The 22,441-nt window shown below is 47.1% G+C and overlaps 1 protein-coding gene across 5 annotated transcripts in view; it reads left to right on the top strand.

The window, feature by feature from the left end:
• Positions 1-22,441, top strand: part of CHD2 (chromodomain helicase DNA binding protein 2) — a 143,566-nt gene that overhangs the window by 45,996 nt on the left and 75,129 nt on the right. For all 5 annotated transcript variants that reach the window (XR_013813131.1, XR_013813132.1, XM_079763894.1 and 2 more), the window contains 16 exons: positions 382-544; positions 1,052-1,204; positions 2,688-2,759; positions 4,804-4,953; positions 5,960-6,108; positions 7,392-7,488; positions 7,936-8,028; positions 10,822-10,992; positions 11,992-12,167; positions 13,730-13,771; positions 14,442-14,581; positions 16,482-16,620; positions 17,109-17,259; positions 18,392-18,514; positions 20,416-20,544; positions 21,346-21,486. Coding sequence is in view for 3 of the 5 variants with exons in the window: in XM_079763894.1 (XP_079620020.1) it covers positions 382-544; positions 1,052-1,204; positions 2,688-2,759; positions 4,804-4,953; positions 5,960-6,108; positions 7,392-7,488; positions 7,936-8,028; positions 10,822-10,992; positions 11,992-12,167; positions 13,730-13,771; positions 14,442-14,581; positions 16,482-16,620; positions 17,109-17,259; positions 18,392-18,514; positions 20,416-20,544; positions 21,346-21,486 (2,089 nt within the window). In the remaining 2 variants the exon portion in view is untranslated. The remainder of the gene's footprint in view (positions 1-381; positions 545-1,051; positions 1,205-2,687; positions 2,760-4,803; positions 4,954-5,959; positions 6,109-7,391; positions 7,489-7,935; positions 8,029-10,821; positions 10,993-11,991; positions 12,168-13,729; positions 13,772-14,441; positions 14,582-16,481; positions 16,621-17,108; positions 17,260-18,391; positions 18,515-20,415; positions 20,545-21,345; positions 21,487-22,441) is intronic.

Below are 22,441 nucleotides of genomic sequence, written 5' to 3'. Positions count from 1 at the left end.
GCACACTCACACACACACACACACACGCACTCACACTCACACTCGGCTATTTTGCATTGGGATCTAAGTAAGCTCCATGTATTGTGACTGGTTGGCTTGTCCCTTGAGTTTATTTTAATCCATCTTCCCCCACCCCCCCGTCCTTGTAAATTCTTTGAGTGAAGAAGTTGAGTCTCTCGTACAGCTTTCCTCACAGCCTGGATATTTGCTGATCCCAGCTCTGTGGCATCATTTAATATTTTACGCTGGGTGCCTCGTTTCCTGTGCATTCACAGATGAGTGTAGAGGGTTCGTCAGACTCACATTCAATGTCAGTATTTCAGAGACGACCCCAGCTCTTTGTTTGAATCAGTTAACAACACTATCATCTATGATTTGCAGGTGGATCCTGACCAGGAATTACAAGGCTCTCGCCAAAGGCACAAGAGGCAGTACATCTGGCTTCCTGAATATCGTGATGGAACTGAAAAAGTGCTGCAACCACTGCTACCTGATTAAGCCGCCTGAGGAAAACGAGAGGGAGAATGGACAGGAGATCCTTCTGGTGCGTGCTTGCCGTGTTCGCCGTGACTTTCTCAGGGACACTTTAGTTTCTGTAGGTGCTATCGAAAGAAGCTTTAAGCCCGAGCCAGTTTGGCTCAGTGGATAGAGCGTTGGTCCGCAGACTGAAGGGTCCCAGGTTCGATTCCGATCAAGAGCACGTACCTTGGTTGCGGGCTTCATCCCCACGCTGGTCGCGGTGCGTGCGGGAGGCAACCCATCGATGTGTCTCTCTCACATTGATGTTTCTCTCCCTCTCCCCCTCCCTTCCACTCTCTCTAAAAATCGATGGAAAAATATCCTCGGGTGAGAAGTAACAACAACAACAAAAGCTAGGGAAAATCTGAAAGTATTGTTACCGATAACAGAAAAAGAGCATTTTAGGAATTGCTTCTCAGCCAGGTGGCAGGAGGCTTCACAAAACTTAACTGTGATTTTAAGCATTTGAACTCCTAGAGATGGAGGGTGGATTGAAGTGTCTTGAACATTGGGATGTCTTCTCCATTTCCAGTCCCTGATCAGGAGCAGCGGGAAGCTGATCCTGTTAGATAAGCTGCTGACCAGACTGCGGGAAAGGGGGAACCGCGTCCTCATCTTCTCCCAGATGGTGCGGATGCTGGACATCCTGGCGGAGTACCTGACCATCAAGCACTATCCTTTCCAGGTAAGGGCGCTCAGTGATGGGACGCTCTGCTCCCCCACCTCCCCTCCCTTCCTCTGGGTTCTGTGCTTTGTTTGCTAAATTACCCTGAAGTAGAAAACAAGCTGAGATTAAGGTTCCAGGGCGGCCTTAATTTTTACTTCCATGCCTTCAGGCCAGTGGTTGAGAGCCGCAGTTTGCTGCTCTGTTGACGAATGAGTTTGCCGACCACTGACCTAGACTCTCGATTCCAATAATTACAGGCTGTTGTTGTTCCTGTGATTAAGCCCCTATCCCAGTGGTTGGCAAACCCATTAGTCAACAGAGCGGCAAACTGAGGCTCGAGAGCCGCAGTTTGCCGACCAAGGCTTCAGGCTAACCCTCTAGTGAAGATGGTCGGGTGAGGTCATTCTTTTCTGGGGACCGAGGGGTGGGGATCAGAGAAAGGAAGACTGGACAAGAGAAAAGTCTCTTGTTTATCTCAAGTGGTGATTGTGAGGGAAGAAATACGAAAATGATTTAAAAGAGTGAAGTGCTTTAATTAACAGGTAATTAACCTTCGCTTTTTATTTTACATATACGGCTTCTCTGTGGTGACATCTTTTGATGTAGAACTGACATACACACTAACAAAAGCATTGCCTGGGCTAGTAAATGCTTGAATACCCATTTCGGCTGCTTGAACTTTGCTCTGAGTGTACAGTGCAATTTTTGGAAAAGCTGGGACGTGTGATCAGCTTAATTTTTAACATTATCAATGTTGTGGCAAAATGTTTTCCAAACAAAATGATGAAGATAATTTTGTGGCTTGTGTAGCACTTAATAACTGGGCAGTTTGCCCTGGCCAGTTTTGCTCAGTGGTTGGAGCGTTAGCCTGAGGACTGAGGGGTCCTAGGTTCAATTCCGGTCAAGGGCACATACCTCAGTTGCAGGCTCGATCCCCGGCCCACGTGCGGGAGTCAGCCAATCGATGTGTCTCTCTCACATTGATGTTGCTCTCTCTGTCTCTCCCCCTCCCTTCCACTCTTAAGAAATCAATCTAAAAAAAATCATCAGATGAAGATTAACCAAAAAAGAAAGAAGGGAAAAGAACTGGGCAACTTTAGTTGTATTAGTCAAGAAGCATCATTTTTCGGCAGGAGCTGGTTATTAGGTGACCAGGGGAAGTATTTTCTCGTCTCTTCAATGCCCACGGATGTGGAAGCAGACAAAGCCTCGAAGCCCAGCTTGGGTTGCCTTTTCCTTATAGGTCCTGGCAGCCATTCTGATCCTGGGATAAACCCAGATAGCCCTTCGATTTGCAACCTTCTGACCTTGACTTTGTAACCGGAGAGCTTGGGGCAAGTGGAGTGTGCCGCTTAAGCACAGCCCCGCCAGCACACCGCCAGTGCATTCCAGCTATTTTTATTCAGCGGGTGTCGTGCTGATAAAGGTTGCAGGTCTGGTGTCTGTTCCGATTGCAGCTGGTCTCCCTGCCTTATGACTTCCTTGTGGCTTGTTTTTACAGCGTCTGGATGGTTCCATCAAGGGAGAGATCCGAAAGCAGGCGCTGGACCACTTCAATGCCGATGGTTCTGAGGTACACCGGGCACGGCTTTGTTACGGGGGTAGCTTGGGCTTGGTCTCCGGGGCAAAGCCTTTCTGGGTTAATACGTTCTGTTTCAGGAACAGTTCCCGGTGCAACCCTCCTGTGAGGGCAATGAGAAGTCACTTCAGTGAAAGATGTCTTTGTGTCTCCTGATCACTCCAGGAGAGCATGTGCATGCTCTTTATCCCCCTGGTGTGGGCTAATGACAGGCCTCCTAAGGTCACCGGAGTTTTCTCTAAGTGACTTCCAGATACCAAGTTTCTGGGCCTCAGAGAGCAGCCAGGCAAAGAGGGGCAGGGCTGGCCAGTAGGTAATATTGGGATACTAGAGGCCTGATGCACGAAATTCGTGCAAGAGTAGGCCTTCCTTCCTCCGACTTCCGGCACCCGCTTCCCTCTGGCACCCGGGGACCTGGGCTTCCCTCCGGCCTCTGGCAGGCACCTGGGACCCAGGATTCCCTCGCAGCCCCGGCTTCATATGGAAGGACGTCCGGTCTAATTAGCATATTATGCTTTTATTATTGGGATATATGTTAATATCAGAAGGTTCTGATCCGTACTTTCTTGGTGACTTCCAGTCTTGAGAAAAGAACATTTGCCATGTCTCAAATTAGTTGGACCCTGCTGCACTGTGGCTTACTGTTTTTTGTTTTTTTAAAATATATTTTTATTGATTTCAGAGAGGGAGAGAGAGAGAAACATCAATGATGAGAGAGAATCATTGATCCGCTGCCTCCTGCACGCCCTCCCACTGGAGTTTGAGCCCACAACCCACACAGATGCCCTTGACCGGAATCAAACCCAGGAGCCTTCAGTCTGCAGGTCGGCGCTCTATCCACTGAGCACACCGGCTAGGGCTGGCTTACTGTTTTGACTTTGGCTAACAGCAGCATTTCGTTAAGTGTCCAGCTAGAATGTGGCATTATGGAGTATTGCTCTTTTAACACATGCAGAAGAGCCACCTAAGACAATTCATGTTATCTTTGATGAAGCCTGCCGTGGAAAATGGCTTAATGATCAACCAGACCCCAGATTTCACGTTGCAGGTTTCTCCTCCTAAAGTGTCCTCTCTCTCCCTAGAGGCTTCTTTAGAGAGTCTGGTGTCACTTGGTATTTCGACCAAAGATCAGAGTGTGTGTGTCCACACATCTCCTAATCACTTCTTTATTTTAGTTGTTGAACGTGTTTGTGAGACAGCTCTCTCCATTTTCATTTCTACGGCATAGTGTTGGCCAGTGTGACTCTTGGTTAGAATGTGGAGGCCTTGTCCTTCATCCGTGTGTGTATATTGAATGTACCCATTTAGCAGAATATAACTCAGAACTGCCGGGTGTTGCGTGCCACTTGCGTGTTGTCATCCTCTGCCATACATGATCAGACTCCCTGAAAACAGAAATCGGACTTCTTCTCTGGCTCGCATAGTTACTCTCTGCCTCCTGCCTGTGCTTTTCTGGGCCCTCGGACGCGGGCAGGCGTCTCAGTGGTCAGTGCGGTGGAAGCTGGAGTGTGTCAGGGCCGGGGTCTTCCCCACACACGCCCTCCAGCCACTCCTGCTCTGGCTTTCTCGTGGAGGTCGAGGCTGCTGGGCCTCTCCAGGTCCCTCACGGGGTCTGCGTGCAGAGTTTATTTTCCTCGCCCGCCTAGCAAATGGAGGGGCACGTGCAGAACACAGTTTCCCCGTTTGTCCTGACTGCCTTACGTGCATCATCCGCCTTCCCCCGGAAAACCAGTAGCTGGGCCACGTCCCCTTGATAATGAAGTGTGCGTGGGTTTTGCTATTGCTTGTCTGCGAGGCTCAGCCAGGTGGGAGCCCGAACTCTCTTGCTCCTTAGTTCATTGCACCGACTCTTCCCTCGTAATCGAATGAAAATCCACTCTGCCACCAAGTCCCTGACATTCGTCAGCCTCCATGAAGTGTGTCCGTCGTGTGTCACTTTTCTTCGCACCTTGCAGGGGTTTTGGGGTGTCGGGGCTGGTTGGATGGGACACTGGTTGAGAAGGCCCCTGCATAAAGTCGTGTGTTGCGTTGTGTCCAGGACTTCTGTTTCCTGCTCTCCACAAGGGCTGGTGGCCTGGGAATCAACTTGGCTTCCGCGGACACGGTGGTCATCTTCGACTCTGACTGGAACCCCCAGAACGACTTGCAGGCCCAGGCCCGCGCCCATAGGATTGGGCAGAAGAAGCAGGTCAGTGGGAGGGGCTTCAGGGTGTGGCGTGGGGGAGCGGGAGGGGTTTGCGGGCCTTTCGGGATGTTTTGTAAAAGGCTTGTTCCTGTTTAGCTTCGTTTCCCAAGGGGAGGGGTCTGTCTCTTAATTAGTGCATAGAAGCCGTCTTTGGGGCTGAGATGAGCCTATTATGGAACTGCTCTCTTTCTCTGTTTAAAAAGTGCATCACCAGCGACTTTCTAGTTTAGCCTCAAAAGATATATGATACAAAGACCTAGAACTGAACACTTTCTCCTTTGTTACTATGGAAAAGTTGGTGGTAAATATTCTAACACTGTTCAAGATGGTCTATTTTAACACATTGCGGACCAGCAGTTTTATTGCTAGCTTTACCCAGTGGCCAGATGAGTTTCTCTTGAACGAGTACAAAAAATATTTTACATAAATATTAAAGGCATGCTTTAAAATTAAATACCCGTTGCATTTTGAAGGTATTTATTACATGTTCTTACAAGCTAATATCTATGTATGGTACTTTGTAAAACACTGTGTAATATTAATGTATGGTACTTTGTAAAACACTGTGTAATATGAAGCGAGAATTCTCGTGATCCGTCCGAGATGTGTTAATTACACATGAACAAGTTTCCCTTTGTTGGGGGAAATACACGCTTATTTCCTTTGTATGCGAATCTCAAAGTCGGTTCTAATAGAGGGTAACTCTCAAGTTTCCTGCTCAGCCAAAGACCCCGTTTTGGTGAAATGGATTATTCCTTAGTAAGATTTTTATGATTAGAACAAGGCTGTATAAAAAGTCCTTAAAGGCAGTTTCATTTAAGAATGCAATCTGCTGCAGGTGGTAAAAGTACGTTATCTGCTTAGGTCTGTGTGGACGGAGGGCTTATGGCTTATAGTCCTTTATGGTGCGAGAGGCCAGGTCTTTTTCATTCCCCTCCTGGTTTTTAGACAGAGGTGACCTCCATTTGTGTGTGATCGGGCGTACGCATGACATTTCCTTTCCCTACAGGTAAATATTTACCGCTTGGTTACCAAGGGGACCGTGGAGGAAGAGATCATAGAGCGGGCCAAAAAGAAGATGGTACTGGACCACCTGGTGATCCAGCGCATGGACACCACTGGCCGGACGGTCCTGGAAAACAGCTCGGGGCGGTCCAAGTGAGTGCCAGGGCGGGGAGAGGCCTGCTGGTCCCCATCCACACTCGGGGCGTTCACTCCTCTGGGGGATTTTGCACAACAGACATGAGGCCTTTTATTCCTGGGAAACAGGCCACGCTAAGGCTGCAAGAGGATAGCGTATCCTTTTATTTATATTTTTTTTCCTATTTTTTATTTTTTAATATATAATTTTTGTTGATTTCAGAGAGGAAAGGAGAGGGAGATAGAAACATCCATGATGAGAGAGAACCATTGATTGGCTGCCTCCTGCACACCCCCCACTGGGGATTGAGCCCGCAACCCGGGCATGTGCCCTTGACTGGAATCAAACCTGGGACCCTTCAGTCCGCAGGCAAACGTTCTATCCACTGAGCCAAACCAGCTAGGACCCTATTTTTTTCTTTCACTTATAAGCCCTCTGCTTATGAGCGTGTTCTTCCCCCCCACATTCTCTCTCTCTCTCTCTCTTTCTCTCTCTCTCTCTCCTGCCCTCTCTTTTTCTTTCATTTGAAAAATGTTTATTGTTGAAAGTATTGCAGAAGTGCCCCCTTTTATCCCGATCTCCTGCCCCTCTCTTGCCTGTGGGTTTGGCTCTCCATGCGACATATGACACTTGGGCGTCCACCCTGACACAGTGTTGCCTTGAACATTTCCCCATGAGAATCCACCGATCGAATCGGCCGCTCTTCTCTTACTGTTGGTAGAAACGTTAGCGTGGAGATTTGCGATTTTTCCTGTTGAAACAGAGGAAGGTAGTTACGTTTCGATGGGATATATTTGGAAGCACAGCTATCTCTCTGAAAGAATGTACATTTTGACCAAATTGTCGAGTGTGTTCTGTGGCGGTCTTGTAGCTTTGTTACAGGTGGGATCAACCGAGCTCTTCCCAAATAGGGTATTTTCAGATGATTTGCCATTAGAGAGCAACCTGGGTAAAAGAAGCGTGGTTCTTTCCTATTGGACCACAGGCGAATGGTAACTTTCTGAGTCAAAGGAAAGAGAGGGAACTGTCTTCTTTCATGTTGCTAATTACCCGTCTCGCCCAACCACGTGATAGATGAGCCAACAGGAAAAGGATTGATGTCCTAGTCTTCTGCTGGCTTAGGTTTGCCACCACAGTCCCATCCTGTGGATAAAAACATGAAATGTTTGAGAGATCATTTTTCTTATGGCAGAATTTGCATTTTCACCAGTAATTGGGCCCCCTAATGAAGGGTAGATCTGTGGTAGAGCTTACTTGACATTCCTAAGAGATTACAACCCCATGCATTTTACTTTTACAGTTCAAATCCTTTTAATAAAGAAGAGCTGACAGCTATTTTGAAATTTGGAGCAGAAGATCTTTTTAAAGAAATTGAAGGCGAGGAGTCAGAGCCTCAGGTAATTAACAAGGAGGGAAAGCATTTCTGACAAGTGTCATTTGTGAGCTATATTGTTTGGGAAGCAGATTCTGAGCCTGTTACAGGCTTCTGTTAAGCAGCAGTAATTACTTAAAGGACGTAGGGTTTTATTTTTTTGTCTTTGTTTTTTTCTAATAAAGTTCAAAGCTCTTATTGAATAGGAAAGAATGAGAAAAAAGCATTTGAGGATTCTGTCTTTGGTCTTTTTTATTCCTATTTCATTTCTTGTAATTTCAGAAGTTTCACCTTATTTGTATAAGTAATAGTTTGGATCATTAAATGTAAACAATGTAAAATTGAGACTAGAAAAGAAAATTAAAAATGGCGTAACAGAAAAGAGAGCTGGTTTATTTGCACCAAACATTGTCAGTGCGTGCAGACCTTACTGTTGCCTTCTTACCTACTTGTGTTGCTGTTCTTCTCCTAGGAAATGGATATCGATGAAATTTTGCGCTTGGCTGAAACCAGAGAGAATGAAGTGTCAACAAGTGCGACCGATGAGCTTCTGTCACAATTTAAGGTATAAACATCCTCGTGGGAGGAAGTTCTTAGTGTTGATTCACTCTCCAGTAATAACTAATGCCTGATAGCACTTTCTGGGGGCCAGGCGCTCTGCTTAGCCCTTTGAGTAAATGGACTCATGGCCTCATTGTCATTCTCTAGAGTTTTCCAAGGATGATCTGAGTGCAGAATCTATAGTCCTCCCCATGCAGGTAACCACGGACGTGGTCCATCCTGCCCCGAGTCAGCGGGTGGAGGGAGGAAGTCTGTGAAGGGGACTGAGGATATGATGTCAGTGGGATCGGTGGTGACCCAGTTGGCTCTGGGGGTGTTGGAGGGCTTGTGGGAGAGACATTAATACAATAGAATCAGATGACAAAGCGGTCAGAGGTGTAAAAACAGAAGGTGACAGGAAGCTCTTGATGACTTGGCGGGATTTTTTTTTTTTTAAGGGTGATTACAGGGTGGTCAGTGGTATCTGATACAATACAAAATTAAATGAGATCAGGACTAAATGCAGGAGCTGGGCACCAACACTGAGTTACTAAAAAGCTAGTGAATTATAGAGAGAAGGTGCCCAGCTGGCGTGGCTCAGTGGTTGAGTTTCGACCTATGAACCAGGAGGTCATGGTTTGATTCCTGGTCAGGGCACATGCCCAGGTTGCAGGCTTGATCCCCAGTAGGGGGCATGCAGGAGGCAGCTGATCGATGATTCTCTCTCATCATTGATGTTTCTCTCTCTCTCTCTCCCTCTCCCTTCCTCTCTCAAATCGGTAAAAATATATTTTTTAAAAAGAGTAGACAGAAGGTAATTTATGTGACAAAAGGGTCTAGCAAGACCATGTTTTTTATTAGTTTGGGTTTTTTTTTAAGATGTTGCCATGTTTGCCGAAACCGGTTTGGCTCAGTGGACAGAGCGTCGGCCTGCGGACTGAAGGGTCCCGGGTTCGATTCCGGTCAGGGGCGTGTACCTTGGTTGCGGGCACATCCCCAGTAGGGGGTGTGCAGGAGGCAGCTGATCGATGTTTCTCTCTCATCGATGTTTCTAGCTCTCTGTCCCTCTCTCTTCCTCTCTGTAAAAAATCAATAAAATATATTTAAAAAAAAAAAAAAAGATGTTGCCATGTTCTAGGCTTCAGAAGGTATTTGAGAATAGGGAGCTATTGAAGGTGCAGAGGAATGAAGGAACGTTTGAGGGCCTGTCCATTGCCTCAGGGGAGACTGGAAGGGCCATCACCAAGAGCACAGCTGGAGGAGCTGCCTGGGAAAGAGAGGGGAAAGTACACTTAATGGCCAGTGAAATAAATGAGGTGTTTGCTGAGAAGTGGAAAAGATTTGCTACAGCCCTGGGTGCGGCCGGGGCTTGCCAGGAGGAACTTGATAGGGAGTAGAGCTGAATTTAGAAAATACGGCTTTGGCTTTGCTTTGGAGCCAGTCAGCAGGGTCATATGAGACTCCCCTGCAATCCGTGAGGTCAGAGAAATTGGATCAGCTGGTAATCCCAAGGTGAGACTGGCTCTGGAGGCGTAGGAGGGTCAAAGAGACAAAGGCTTCCCAGTTGCAAATAAGGCCCGGCCGGTGTGGCTCAGTGGTTGAGCGTCGACCTATGAACCAGGAGGTCAGGGTTTGGTTCCCAGTCAGGGCACATGCCCGGGTTGTGGGCTTGATCTCCAGTGGGGGCGTGCAGGAGGCAGCTGATCAGTGATTCTCTCTCATCCTTGATGTTTCTATCTCTCTCTCCCTTCCTCTCTGAAAATCAATTAAAAAATAAAGAGAGAGGACCTGGTTGAAAGGATTGACCACGGTTAGTTTGATGCAGGTTAGAGAAGCATGTTACAGCAGTGGTTAAGTGGGGTAGAGTCTACCGTTAGGATGGAGGGAGAACTGAGTGAAGTGTTTGGAAGGAATCAGGATGGAATGAGGTCAAGGTTGGCCACAGGTACAGCTGTCTCGGTGGAAGAGCAGGGAAGGAGCTGAGGATGGGTCAGAGAGCTCTCGTGCCAGATGTCATGTGTCTGAGGGTGGAGGGGAATTATTAGTGTGTCCACCGGATTCCACTTCTTTTACTGCTGCTTCGTTCTTAAGCAGAATTAATCTTCATGACGCTATTCGGGTCAGAATATTATGAGTATTAAGTCACATTACTGGTGACTCTGGCCTTTCTAAGGCCCTTTTTTAAAAAAATTGAATTTATTGGTGTGATGACATTGGTTAATAAAGTTATATAAGTTCCAGGTGTATAATTCTATAATGTATCATGTATATGTATATTAACACATTGCAGACGGATCAGGAGAATTCTCACTTCATATTACACAGTGTTTTACAAAGTATCATACTTTAAAAAGATATTAGCTTGTAAGAACATGTAATAAATAATTTCAAAATGCAATGGGTATTTAATTTTAAAGCGTGCCTTTAACATTTATGTAAAACGCTTTTTGTACTCGTTCAATAGAGATTTATCTGGCTACTGGGTAAAGCTAGCAATGAAACCACTGGTCCGCAGTGTGTCAACATATATTTCAGTTAAACTTATAAGACACTTTATATCTTTATATCTGCTTCCCTACTTTTCAGTAAAATTTCTAATGAACTTGAGGATGTGGCAAATGGATTTCTGGGAGGTAAGGGAGAGATTAGTAGAAAATCGATTCTTTGATTACGTAATATCACAGGACTCCCTTATTAGTCATGGCATTTTACTTAGATTAAAAACACTGAGTTGAGGTTATAGTGGACGTTCTTTGGGAAATAGAGCAATTTCACTTGTGTGTTGCCAATTTCAGTTGTCCGTCGGTTGAAATTTCAGGTTGCCAATTTCGCCACCATGGAAGACGAGGAAGAGCTGGAAGAGCGCCCCCACAGGGACTGGGATGAGATCATTCCCGAGGACCAAAGGAAGCGCGTGGAGGAGGAGGAGCGGCAGAAGGAGCTGGAAGAAATTTACATGCTGCCTCGAATTCGGAGTTCCACGAAGAAGGTAACCAAGCGAGACGGAAGAGAGGAACCTCCTTCTCAGGCTCTGACGCTGCAGGAGTGCCCAGTGTTCAAGGAAGGGGCCTTGCATTGCTGCCCGACCTGCGGGCTCCAGGGCAGAGTCTCGGGAAACCCAGCAGAGGAACAGGGAAGTGCCTGGGGCTCCTGGCTCACCTCTGCTCACGGGCTGTGTGAGGTGGCTGAGCAGGATTGGAGAGTGTTAGAGACTGTAGAACCGTTCTTTGCCGCAGGCACTATCACATTTGACTTTTGCAACAAGGTTACTACCCAGTTTGTTGGAGATAATAGACTGTTACAACAATGTTACTACCCAGTTTGTTGGAGATAATTATCTTCAGATGTAAAAGTCCAAAAGCTTAGTAAGTCATAAATCAGTAGCAGCTAATAGTAGCTACTGTTTGGCCAAAACCGGTTTGGCTCAGTGGATAGAGCATCGGCCTGCGGACTGGAAGGTCCCAGGTTCGGTTCCGGTCGGGGGCATGTACCTTGGTTGCGGGCACATCCCCAGTGGGGGGTGTGCAGGAGGCGGCTGATCGATGTTTCTCTCTCATCGATGTTTCTGACTCTCTATCTCTCTCCCTTCCTCTCTGTAAAAAAATCAATAAAATATATTAAAAAAAAATAGTAGCTACTGTTTGCTGAGGACTCACAGGCATAAGCTAGGGCATTTAAACTTACTCATTTAATCCTTTGAGAACCCTGGTTAAAGGGGCTGTTATCCCCATTTTAAAAATAGCAAACAAAGACCAAGGAAGTGAACATAAACTTAGAATTCAAACACTTGCATTCCTTCTTAGAATTCACACTTCCCGGGAGGTGTGACTATCCCTGTCAGGTCTCCCTTCATTACCTGACAGCTACCTCCTTATGTCCCAAAGGAAAATGGACTTGTGTGATGTGAGGGCAAGTTCTGAGTCCCAGAGAACTGGTCCTCAGCCCTCTTGCACCTGGCACTGGTGACAGTGTGCCTTTGCCGTTTCAGGCTCAGACAAATGACAGCGACTCCGACACCGAGTCCAAGAGGCAGGCCCAGCGGTCCTCCGCCTCCGAGAGCGAGACAGATGACTCCGACGACGACAAGAAGCCGAAGCGCCGGGGCCGCCCCCGGAGCGTGCGGAAGGACCTGGTGGAGGGGTTCACGGATGCGGAGATCCGCAGGTGGGTGGGGCCCTGCTCTCACTGGGCCTTGTGCGGAAGGGATACTGTCAGTGACGACGGGGAGGGCGAGAGAGACGGAGGCATACACCCATCCGAAATACTCCTCCACCCTGATGTTGTTATTTTTTTATATGTTGAGTTTTTGAGCCTTTTAAAAATAAATTTTTATTGCCGAAACCGGTTTGGCTCAGTGGATGGAGCGTCAGCCTGCGGACTGAGGGGTCCCGGGTTCAATTCTGGTCAAGGGCATGTACCTTGGTTGCGGGCACATCCCCAGTAGGAGGTGTGCAGGAGGCAGCCGATTGATGTTTTTAACTCTCTATCCCTCTCCCTTCCTCTCTGTAAAAAATCAATAAAATATATTAAAAAATACATTTTTATTGACTTCAGAGAGTTAGGGAGAGGGGAGAGAGAGAGAAAGCATCAATGATGAGAGAGAATCGTTGATCAGCTGCCTCCTGAACACCCCACACTGGGGATCGAGCCCACAACCTGGGCTTGTGCCCTTGACCAGAATCGAACCTGGGATCCTTCAGTCTGCAGGCTGACACTCTGTCCACTGAGGCATACCAGCTGGGGTGTCCTGATATTATTTTGAAGTAAATCCCGAATGTCTTACTATTTCAGATGTAAAATGTCTCAGTGTATATCAAGGAGACATGTAGAGTTGAGAAAGAATCCCAGGTTCACGTTCACCTGTAACACTCTCCTAATCCTTGTATCCAGGCTGTTCCTTTCATAGAGTTTCCCAGCTGTTATCAGGTTCATTCCCATTCCCTTCAGTCACCGTGCCCTCCACCCAGTTTTTTCTCCCATAGTCTCTCTCTTTAGACTCTTACCTAAGCAGGTTATTTTAGTGACTGGCATGTCCCAGAGAGGCCCTGGGTGTGTGGTCACATCTTGCTTTCCATGGACAGTGCTAGTGGTTGGCGCAGGGAGGGGGAGCAGGTGACACGGATTGGCAGGCAGCATGGTTTAGGGTAGAGACTTGTAGAAGGTTAGGTCAGATTTTTGGTTGGAGATAAGGTTGGGCAGGAGTCAACACACTTTTCAAAATGGTTTTGCCTAGGAAGCTTGAAATCATATGTTTATTTTGCCTGGTCGCATTCCCAAAAAATACTTGAGGCAGTCCCAGAATTCGTGTAGTTGTACTATTGACCAGAAAATGATGAAAAACCTGGAATTGAAGGTAACAGTAGTGGACTGAACAGACCAGTGAACTGTTCGGGGGTTTTTATGTCCAGAGTTATTGTGGTGATGGGATCACGCGTTACATAGACTTGTACATTTAAAAACGGATAACGTGGGAGGTACGTCGCTGTTCTCCATTACGTCCCTAAGCAGCTTCATGAGAAGAAAGTTGGTCTTTAGTTGGAATAGATTCCCAGCACTCAGTCGGAAGTGGGGCATTTGCAGAGGCAGTCAGCATCCAGAGACCTGTTACAAGGGTCCGGTCCCATCTATTTTTGACAGTTTTCACATGGCTCATATTTAACACATGTGTTTGCATTAACATAGCTGAAGTCTCTTTTTTTAACGTGTGCTATTGCTCATCTCCGTAGGTTCATCAAGGCGTATAAGAAGTTTGGTCTCCCTCTTGAACGGTAAGCTTAGCAAAAGTTCCTATTGCCTCTTTTAATATGGGGCAGTTTCTTTTTTTGCTACTATTTCCATGGAAGGTTGGGCACCTTTTGACAGCCTGACTTGTAGACATTAATGTAGTCACATGCTCCGTATGACTTAGAACCAGGAGAACATATTGTAGAATAACTGTGCTTTGCTGCGGGGAGCATCGTGATGAGTGAAAGAAGGCTGGAGAAAGGAGAGTGGGCACTAAAGAAGCGGATAAGAGCTGTATTTTTTTAATATGTTTTTATTGATGTCAGAGAGGAGAGAGAGAGAAACATCAATGATGAGAGAGAATCACTGATCGGCTGCCTCCTGCACGCCCCACACTGAGGATCAAGCCCACAACCTGGGCATGTGCCCTGACCTTGATCTTCTGGGTCATAGTTCGATGATCAACCACAGAGCCACACCGGCTGGGCCACCATTGTCTCTGAAATTACTTTATGGACTATGTCAAGGCACAGTTCTTCCTGATGGAAAATGAGTAACTTGGCGCTCAGTCAGTGTCGCAGGGTTCTTGTGGATGAAGGAATGCAGGGAAAGGTGTCCTTGCAGGAGCCGGCCTATGGGAGACCCGTGGTGTTTCATGTGATGGTAGAAAGGTGGGCGCAGGGCCCTGACGTGTCCCGCCTTTGTCTGTCCCAGGCTGGAGTGCATAGCTCGAGACGCGGAGCTGGTGGATAAGTCGGTGGCGGATCTGAAGCGCCTGGGCGAGCTGATTCACAACAGCTGTGTGTCCGCCATGCAGGAGTATGAGGAGCAGCTCAAAGAAAACGCCAGCGAGGGTGAGTCCCCAGGCGGCCCCAGTGATCCTCCCAGGCCCGGCACCTGCCAACCGCACCGGGGTTCCTGCTGCTCCCGGGCTGTTCTTAGAAGAGGAGCCTCAGGGTTGGATGATGACTTGAGTCATCCCGCACATGTGAAGTGCTTCGCTCCGTGCCTGGCCTGCAGTGTTCACTACTATCGTCAATAAAGAAGTATCTGTGCTGTGGGATTTCCTTTTCAAGGATGTTATTAAAGTAATACAATTTAAAAAATATACATTTCATTGATTTTTTTACAGAGGGAGGGAGAGGGAGAGAGAGGAGAGAGAGTTAGAAACATCGATGAGAGAAATACCAATCAGCTGTCTACACCCCCTACTGGGGATGTGCCTGCAACCAAGGTACATGCCCTTGACCAGAATTGAACCTGGGACCCTTCAGTCTGCAGGCCGACGCTCTGTCTACTGAGCCAAACCAGTTAGGGCTAAAGTAATACAATTTTAAAAGTATCTTAAATAGAGTTAAGTATTTTCGGATGTAATTACTTTTATGTGTGTGTAAAACTTTAGTACCTTGAATGATTTGGGCAGTGATCCAAATGGGTGCTGCTATAGCACCCAGAATACATCTTGAAGTAAACCTTAAGCCCAGAATATAAAGGGGATTCACTGTAACTTTCCCCCTTGTACCTATGTGATTTTATAGGTATTTTATATTTGTGATACACTTGGAGTTTTTCCTGGTCTACCCAGTTTTATTTTTCCTATGTGGCTACTATATGTCTCAGCACCATTCGTTAAAATGGTTCATCTTTTCTCCACGGCCTGATTTTCTTTTTTTAAAGAACTTCATAATGTGATGGATATAGTAGTTCTAGTGTCCTATTAGTGGACATTTGCTTTCCAATTTATTGCTCTATAGCGTTGTGGTAAATAATCCTGTGTATGTACCCCATTTCTCACCATCCCATCTGACCAGCATTGAATGAGAAGCTCTGTTTTCTCTTAGTCTCATCAACATAATATTTTCAATTTTTTTCTTTTTTCCTGACCCGATAGGGTAAAAGTGGCACATGTATATGTATTTAATTTGCATTTCTGTTATCACGAGTGAGGTTGAGTATTTTCCGTACGTTTAGGAGCCTCTGGAATTTCCTTTTTTGCAAATTGTCTTGATCCAGACAGGTTAATAGCTAAAAGCGAGAGGGGAGAAGGCGTAGTGTGTGCAGATTTGGGAATGAGCCCCCGGTTTCTGGTTTTCAGAGCAGGGCCTTTCCCATTGACCACCCCTGTTCCAACCCCTGTTACTATTGTTGGGAAGAGCATTTGCAAATGAAATTCTAGTGGATTACAAAAGAATAATCCCCATGCAATTGTCTATAATTATAGTGCCATTTCATCAACTTACACATTTAAAAAAAGTGAGACCTTTCCTAACACTCAGCCATCTTTCCTCCGATGAGCAAGTGTCATTCTCATGGATTTATTTCAACTTTGGTTAGAGTTGGCTGGATTTTATTCTTCCAGGCGTGTTTTAATTTGAAATAAGGGATGACATCTTTTGTTCATCTCAAATGTGTTAGGTATAAACTTGATCTCATATTTTTTTAATAGAGATAATCTTTAAAGCACTTAAATAATTTCGTTAATGGAATAGTTAGAAAAACAAAAGAAAATTCTTTAGTGCTAATTCCTTCAGAATCTCCTTTTGTTAATTTTATGAATTTTGGAACCAAAGCATAAAACAAGTAGGAAGATTAAAATACAATTGTAGACACTAGTGTAACTGAGAGTCTTTTTGCCTTATAGGTTGTGTTTTTGATTAACAATAAGACAGAGAGAGATTGAGGGAGTCGGCATGCAGGGATGGGCACATGTCTCCTGTGGAACTTGAGCACATTCTTATTGAACTTGCCCTTTAGGGAAAGGACCAGGAAAAAAGAGAGGCCCAACAATCAAGATCTCGGGGGTGCAGGTGAATGTGAAATCCATTATCCAACATGAAGAGGAGTTTGAGATGCTGCATAAATCCATCCCTGTGGACCCCGAAGAAAAAAAAAAGTGAGTGTGTTACGTGCGCATGCTCGGGTGGCTGAGCCGCAGGAAGGTAGACTTGAAGCTAGTTATGTGTAGTTACATAGTGTTTTCGTTGTCTTCTCTTCCTTATTTTTATTTTTATTGATTTCAGAGAGGAAGGAAGAGGGGAGAGAGATAGAAACATCAGTGATGAGAGAGAATCATTGATGGGCTGCCTCCTGCACACCCCCTGCTGGGGATGGAGTCTGCAACCCGGGCATGTGCCCTGGCCGGGAGTCGAACCGTGACCTCCTGGTTCATAGGTCAATGCCCAACCACTGAGCCACACTGGCTGGGCTCGTTGTCGTTTCTTTTTTCCTTTTCTTTTTCTTTTCAGTCTGTAGTGAGTTTCTTTCTGCGATGTCGTTTCTTTATCGCAGCAGAATACTTTGTGTCCATCTTCATATGTGTCCATTTCCAAATCAGAGAGGCCCCGCGCCTCTGATGTCCTCCTCTCTTTGAAACCCCTGCAGGTACTGCTTAACCTGCCGTGTCAAAGCTGCGCATTTCGATGTGGAATGGGGAGTGGAGGATGATTCTCGCCTCCTGCTGGGGATTTACGAGCACGGCTATGGCAACTGGGAGCTCATTAAAACGGACCCGGAGCTGAAGTTAACTGACAAAGTAAGTAACTCTGTAAGTAACGCTGGAGATTTCCAGAAGATTTCTTGCGTAACATTTTTACATTCATTATGTATTCTTCACTATTTTCCGGAGGGGTGGGGTGGGGATCAACTTGGAAATGATCACAGCAGCAAATTCCTGGGATTTCTTTATCCTTGGAAATGGTACCATCTCTAGTGGACTGTGACACTGTGTCATGGACGAAGGTGATAGCCAGGTAAAAATTTTGGGGGAATTATCAGAGAAATCTTAAAAGTTCTGGTTTTTATTCTAGGTCAGTCTAATTGCAACAAATACCAGGGTCAGGTTCTTAATAATAAAAGCATCACTCGCCTTAGCTGCTGGCCCTTTGTTGCCATTGTATTGGACACCGCCATATTTCACTTCTATACCCAAAGGCAGAGTGAGCCACCTTGGTGTTTTTTGTAATGGAATTAAACATTGGCCGTACTTCTCCCACAAAATGGAGCCTCCCACCCTATCCGTCGCAAAGCGGGCTACCAGGCAGTCAGGCCGTGCTCAGTCGTAAGCAGGGAGAGCTGACTGGCTCCAGTTGGTTAGGATGTGCGCCCCACGTGGTGCTCCTGGCACGTCGAGCGATGCTCATCCCACACGCAGCGTCCCGAGCGGGTGACAGCACCCTGCCGTTAGCGCAGGCCAAATCCACGGTGGCCTGAGAGGTCCCACCGTGGCCGCAGGGACAGCTCCTGTCCGGGCCTAGCTCCGTGCTCTCCGGCAATGCTCTAAGAAGCATTTTCAATCTAAAACGAAGCTTTAACCTAGCTCCAGGGATTCCCTGCTCCTGGAAGGAGGAAATCCGCGACGGCTGGGATGTTCTAGCAGATGAAGCCAACAAGCCCCTCCTACCTGAGTTGTTCTACCCTGTTAACAGCACAGGTAGGAGCCAGTGGGAGAGCTGGATTTCTCATCCCATTTTGTAAAACGAGAACGGCTCATGAGGGATTGGCAGTGACTGGGAGCCATGGACATGAGATAGGAGCTGAGGCTGTGTCTGTACTCCGGGCGGGCGGGGAGGGAGAGGACTGCTCAGTTCTCTGTTGTCTCCGTTGACCCTGATCCACTAACCGGGACGCGGGTGGTGGCGGGTGCTTCTCTCCCTTTGCTGCTGAAGATCCTGCCCATGGAGACGGATAAGAAGCCTCAGGGGAAGCAGCTGCAGACCCGAGCCGACTACCTGCTGAAGCTGCTCAGGAAGAGCCTGGAGAAGAAGGGGGCCGTGGCGGGCGGGGAAGAGGTGAGTGCGGCTGCCGCGGGCTGGGCGGCCTTCGGGGCTCTGAGGCTCCAGCCCTGCAGGTTAGGGAGGGCAGGTGCCCCCTGTGGCCGCCGCCCAGATGGAACCTCTCTGGTCAGGCGCTGCTTTTTTCTGTTTTCAAATAAGTTCTTACTGATTTCAGAGAGAGGAAAGGAGAGAGGGATAGAAACATCAATGATGAGAATCATGGATCGGCTGCCTCTTGCACGCCCCCTACTGGGGATGGAGCCTGCAACCGGGCATGTGCCCTGACTGGGAATGGAACTGTGACCTCCTGGTTCCTAGGTTGACGCTCAAACACTGAGCCACACCGGCCGGGTTCAGGTGCTGCTTTTGAGGTCCGAGTAGTGATGGTTGGTTGGTAATACTGGAAGTGTTCATTTAATGACTGACCTAAGCGTCTTGGCAACTTTCTGACAATATGGCCTCAAGAGAGTCCTCATCGCTCTCAGTGCCAGCTGGTTCTGCTGTTTCTTTCTTTCTTTTTTTTTTTAAATTTGAAAGTACAGCCTTTCTTTTAAAAAAAAATATATTTTATTGATTTTTTACAGAGAGGAAGAGAGAGGGATAGAGAGGTAGAAACATCGATGAGAGAGAAACATCGATCAGCTGCCTCCTGCACACCCCCTACCGGGGATGTGCCCGCAACCAATGTACATGCCCTTGACCGGAATCGAACCCGGGACCCTTGAGTCCGCAGGCTGACGCTCTATCCACTGAGCCAAACCGGTTTCGGCTCTGCTGTTTCTTTATGCCGCTGCCTGGATTTTGGAACATTCCAGTAACTCTGAATACCACCGGGTTTGCCTATAGTTACTCCTAACTCTGGGCTGCTTGTCATAACGGGCCCAGGGATAAAATGGGTCATTGGGATCCACAGTTAATTCAACAGTGGGACTTCAGCTAGGATTGCCTTACCTGCTCAGCGAAAAAGACCAAGTGAGTTATTAGTGACTCATCTGAGCTGTATCTCCTCTCATTTTCCCAACTTTTCATTTCAATGCAGACCTGGAAAGATGGCAGGCACAGCTGGAAGATGATAAGTTACATCCGGTCCTAGCAGCCTGTGTGTGTGTGTGTGTGTGTGTGTGTGTGTGTGCGCTCCTAGAGCTACGTAGTTCCTGTTAACTTCCCAGTCTTACAAACAAAATGAGTTTTAGGGGAAAAAGTTATCCTAATCCCACGCCTGGTCCTTTTTCATGTAATAGTATCACATAAGTAGTGTCAGGCTCCAGGTAATATGTTGAGTGTATACTGTCAGTTACGCTCTAGAGAGAGATTAAGAACATGTTTATACTCGCGTTAGATTTGATTGAGTAAATAAACACCTTTTCCTTATTTTTAGATACTGTGTGCTTCTGGGTGTTTTTTATTTTTTTTTTTATTGATTTCAGAGAGGAAAGGAGAGGGAGAGAGATAGAAACATCCTTGATGAGAGAGAATCATTGATTGGTCGCCTCCTGCACGCCCCCCACTGGAGATCAAGCCTGCAGCCCTGGCATAAGCTGAGTGGGAATCGAACCGTGACCTCAAGGTTCATAGGTCAACAACCCTCAACCACTGAGCCATCTGACCGGGTCCTGGTTTTTTTTTTTAACGTTACTATTCTTGTCTTTTGTGAATTATCTTTCACATAAGGTGTTTTTCCTTCGTTTGAATTACATCTTTAGGGTGAATTCCCAAAAATGGACTCCGTAGGTTCAAGGCTCAGGGTGTTTCTGTGGCCTAGGAGGTGTGAGGCCTCCAGCGATGCTGCCTGCGCCCCTTCGGGTTTCTCCTTTGCCTCATGCGGCTGCTGCTGTTCCAGAGCGCCATCGTGGTGTTCGGCCGAGCCTGTGCGGGGCTCGGTCTGTAGTGTTGTCATCCTCTCTCTCCGCCTGCAGGCCACGTTAAAGAAGCGGAAGCCGCGCGTAAAGAAGGAGAACAAAGCGCCCAGGCTGAAGGACGAGCGTGGGCTCGACTTCTCGTCCCCCAGACACTCCGACAACCCCTCCGAGGAGGGGGAAGTGAAGGTGAGGCCGCCGCTCCGCGCCGGGCTGGTCCTGGCTGCGCTCGCCGTGCCGGGCGGCACAGAGCCGTTCAGAACGTGTTTGGTTTACACGCAGGGCAGATCAGGTCGAATACGTATGTCTTGGCCTCACCTGGGAGGGAATGTCATTGTTCCTTTAAGTCAGCGACTGCACACTCACCGATAATGGACGTGACTGGGGAGAGCCAAGGAGGTCTCAATGCTGAGTGGCAGCCGGCACTCAGACTCACTGTTGGGGCGATAGGCCGTGGTGGGGCATAACCAGGAGCTCCAGCTCAGTGTGCTGCTGGGCCAAACGAAACTCACTGTGGGTCAGGTTTGGCCCAAGCCTGCCAGTTTGTAACCTCTGGTCTAAGCCAAGTGGAAAGGGAACCAGCATCCTTGAGTGAGTGGCAGCGTTCCGGGATTTTATTTTGACGCTCTTTGAAATTCTGCTTTGCGATTAGCACCAAGACGGTGAGCAGTGGGTCGGGGACTAGATGGATTTGAGTCCTGCAAACACGAATTCGAATACAGAGCCCTCACACATCACAAACTGATAGCTTTCTAACCTCGGGTCCTCGGTTTTGTCTGTTTGTGAAATGGGAATGATGATGCCCATGTTGAAGGGTTGCGGTGAGAATTAGACCATAGACGTGAAGCCCCTGCTGGCTCACCTGGGCATCCCCAGAGTTTGCGTGTCGGTGCCATGGTGAGCCACGGAGGGCAGTGCTGCCTTCTCCAGGAGGTGAATGAGTCCCTAGAAAGCGTGCGGCCTTATCCCATAGCCCTGCTTGTCTTCTAGGATGATGGCTTAGAAAAAAGTCCGATGAAAAAGAAACAGAAGAAGAAGGAGAACAAGGAAAACAAGGAGAAACAGATGGGTTCTAGGAAAGACAAAGACGGGGACAAGGAAAGGAAGAAGTCGAAAGACAAGAAGGAGAAGGTACCTGTGTCATTTTACTTAACTGAGCTACCTGTAGCCTCTGACGTTCCCGTCTGGGATTTAGAAATAGAACGGGGTTAGGGCCCTGAAATCACCATCTTTTTAAGGTCCATCCGAGAAGGAAGGGGCGGGGCTGCCAGCGTGAGGCCTGCACCTCTCCCTGCAGGGAGAAGGGAGCGTGAAGGTTTGGGCAGTTCTCGCATACAGAAGGCCTTTGCTTGCAGCTTTTTTACATGTTTCAGAGCGCAAGTTTGAGTGAGATAGGACAGGTGAGAGGAATCTGCATTTATAGGGAGCTGCTGGAGATACTTTTCACATTCATGATATAGAAGAGCACAGTGCACAGATAAATTTGAGTATTTGAAGGGTTCAGGATTCAACCCAAATACCTTCAAGAGTTAAGCTTTTGGAATAGAATTGGGTGCAAAGCCCTGCTATTATATAACCTTCCCTGTGGGCGTTTATGAAACTCATTCCCAGCCACAGAGTTCTGGTACAGGGTTGCATGTATGCTTGCTGACTGCTAATGAAGTTACTATGCAATTAGTCCCTAGTCATCATTAAAACATACAAGTAGATCCTATAATTCTACCATGTAGTCATAGCCCTAGTAGATTTCTTGTGAGTACCTTTGGAACTTTTGTGCATGTAAGAACAGTGATAAAATATACGTCAGACCAGACTGAGAGCTGTTTCTCCCCACTTAGCAATATATCGCACACAACATTCCAAGTGAATAAGGAACATTTTTAATAGATAAGATTCTGTCTGGTTATAACAGCTTGTAAACAGTTTACGTCTCCCCACTCAAAATTGCTTCCCAATTTCTAATGTCATAAACCATCCTGTGACGGATGCCTTTGTGTTTATGCTTCCCAGAGGTACCTTATTTTAAAAAGTGAAATATTTCAAGAATAAAAGAATAAAGGACGATTTTAAAAACATCCGTATATCC

Source organism: Cnephaeus nilssonii (genome assembly GCF_951640355.1).
Source record: "Cnephaeus nilssonii genome assembly, chromosome: 24".
Classification (NCBI taxonomy): Eukaryota; Metazoa; Chordata; class Mammalia; order Chiroptera; family Vespertilionidae; genus Cnephaeus; species Cnephaeus nilssonii.
Note: the sequence above shows the minus strand (reverse complement) of the source record. Positions and strands in the feature narration are given on the sequence as shown.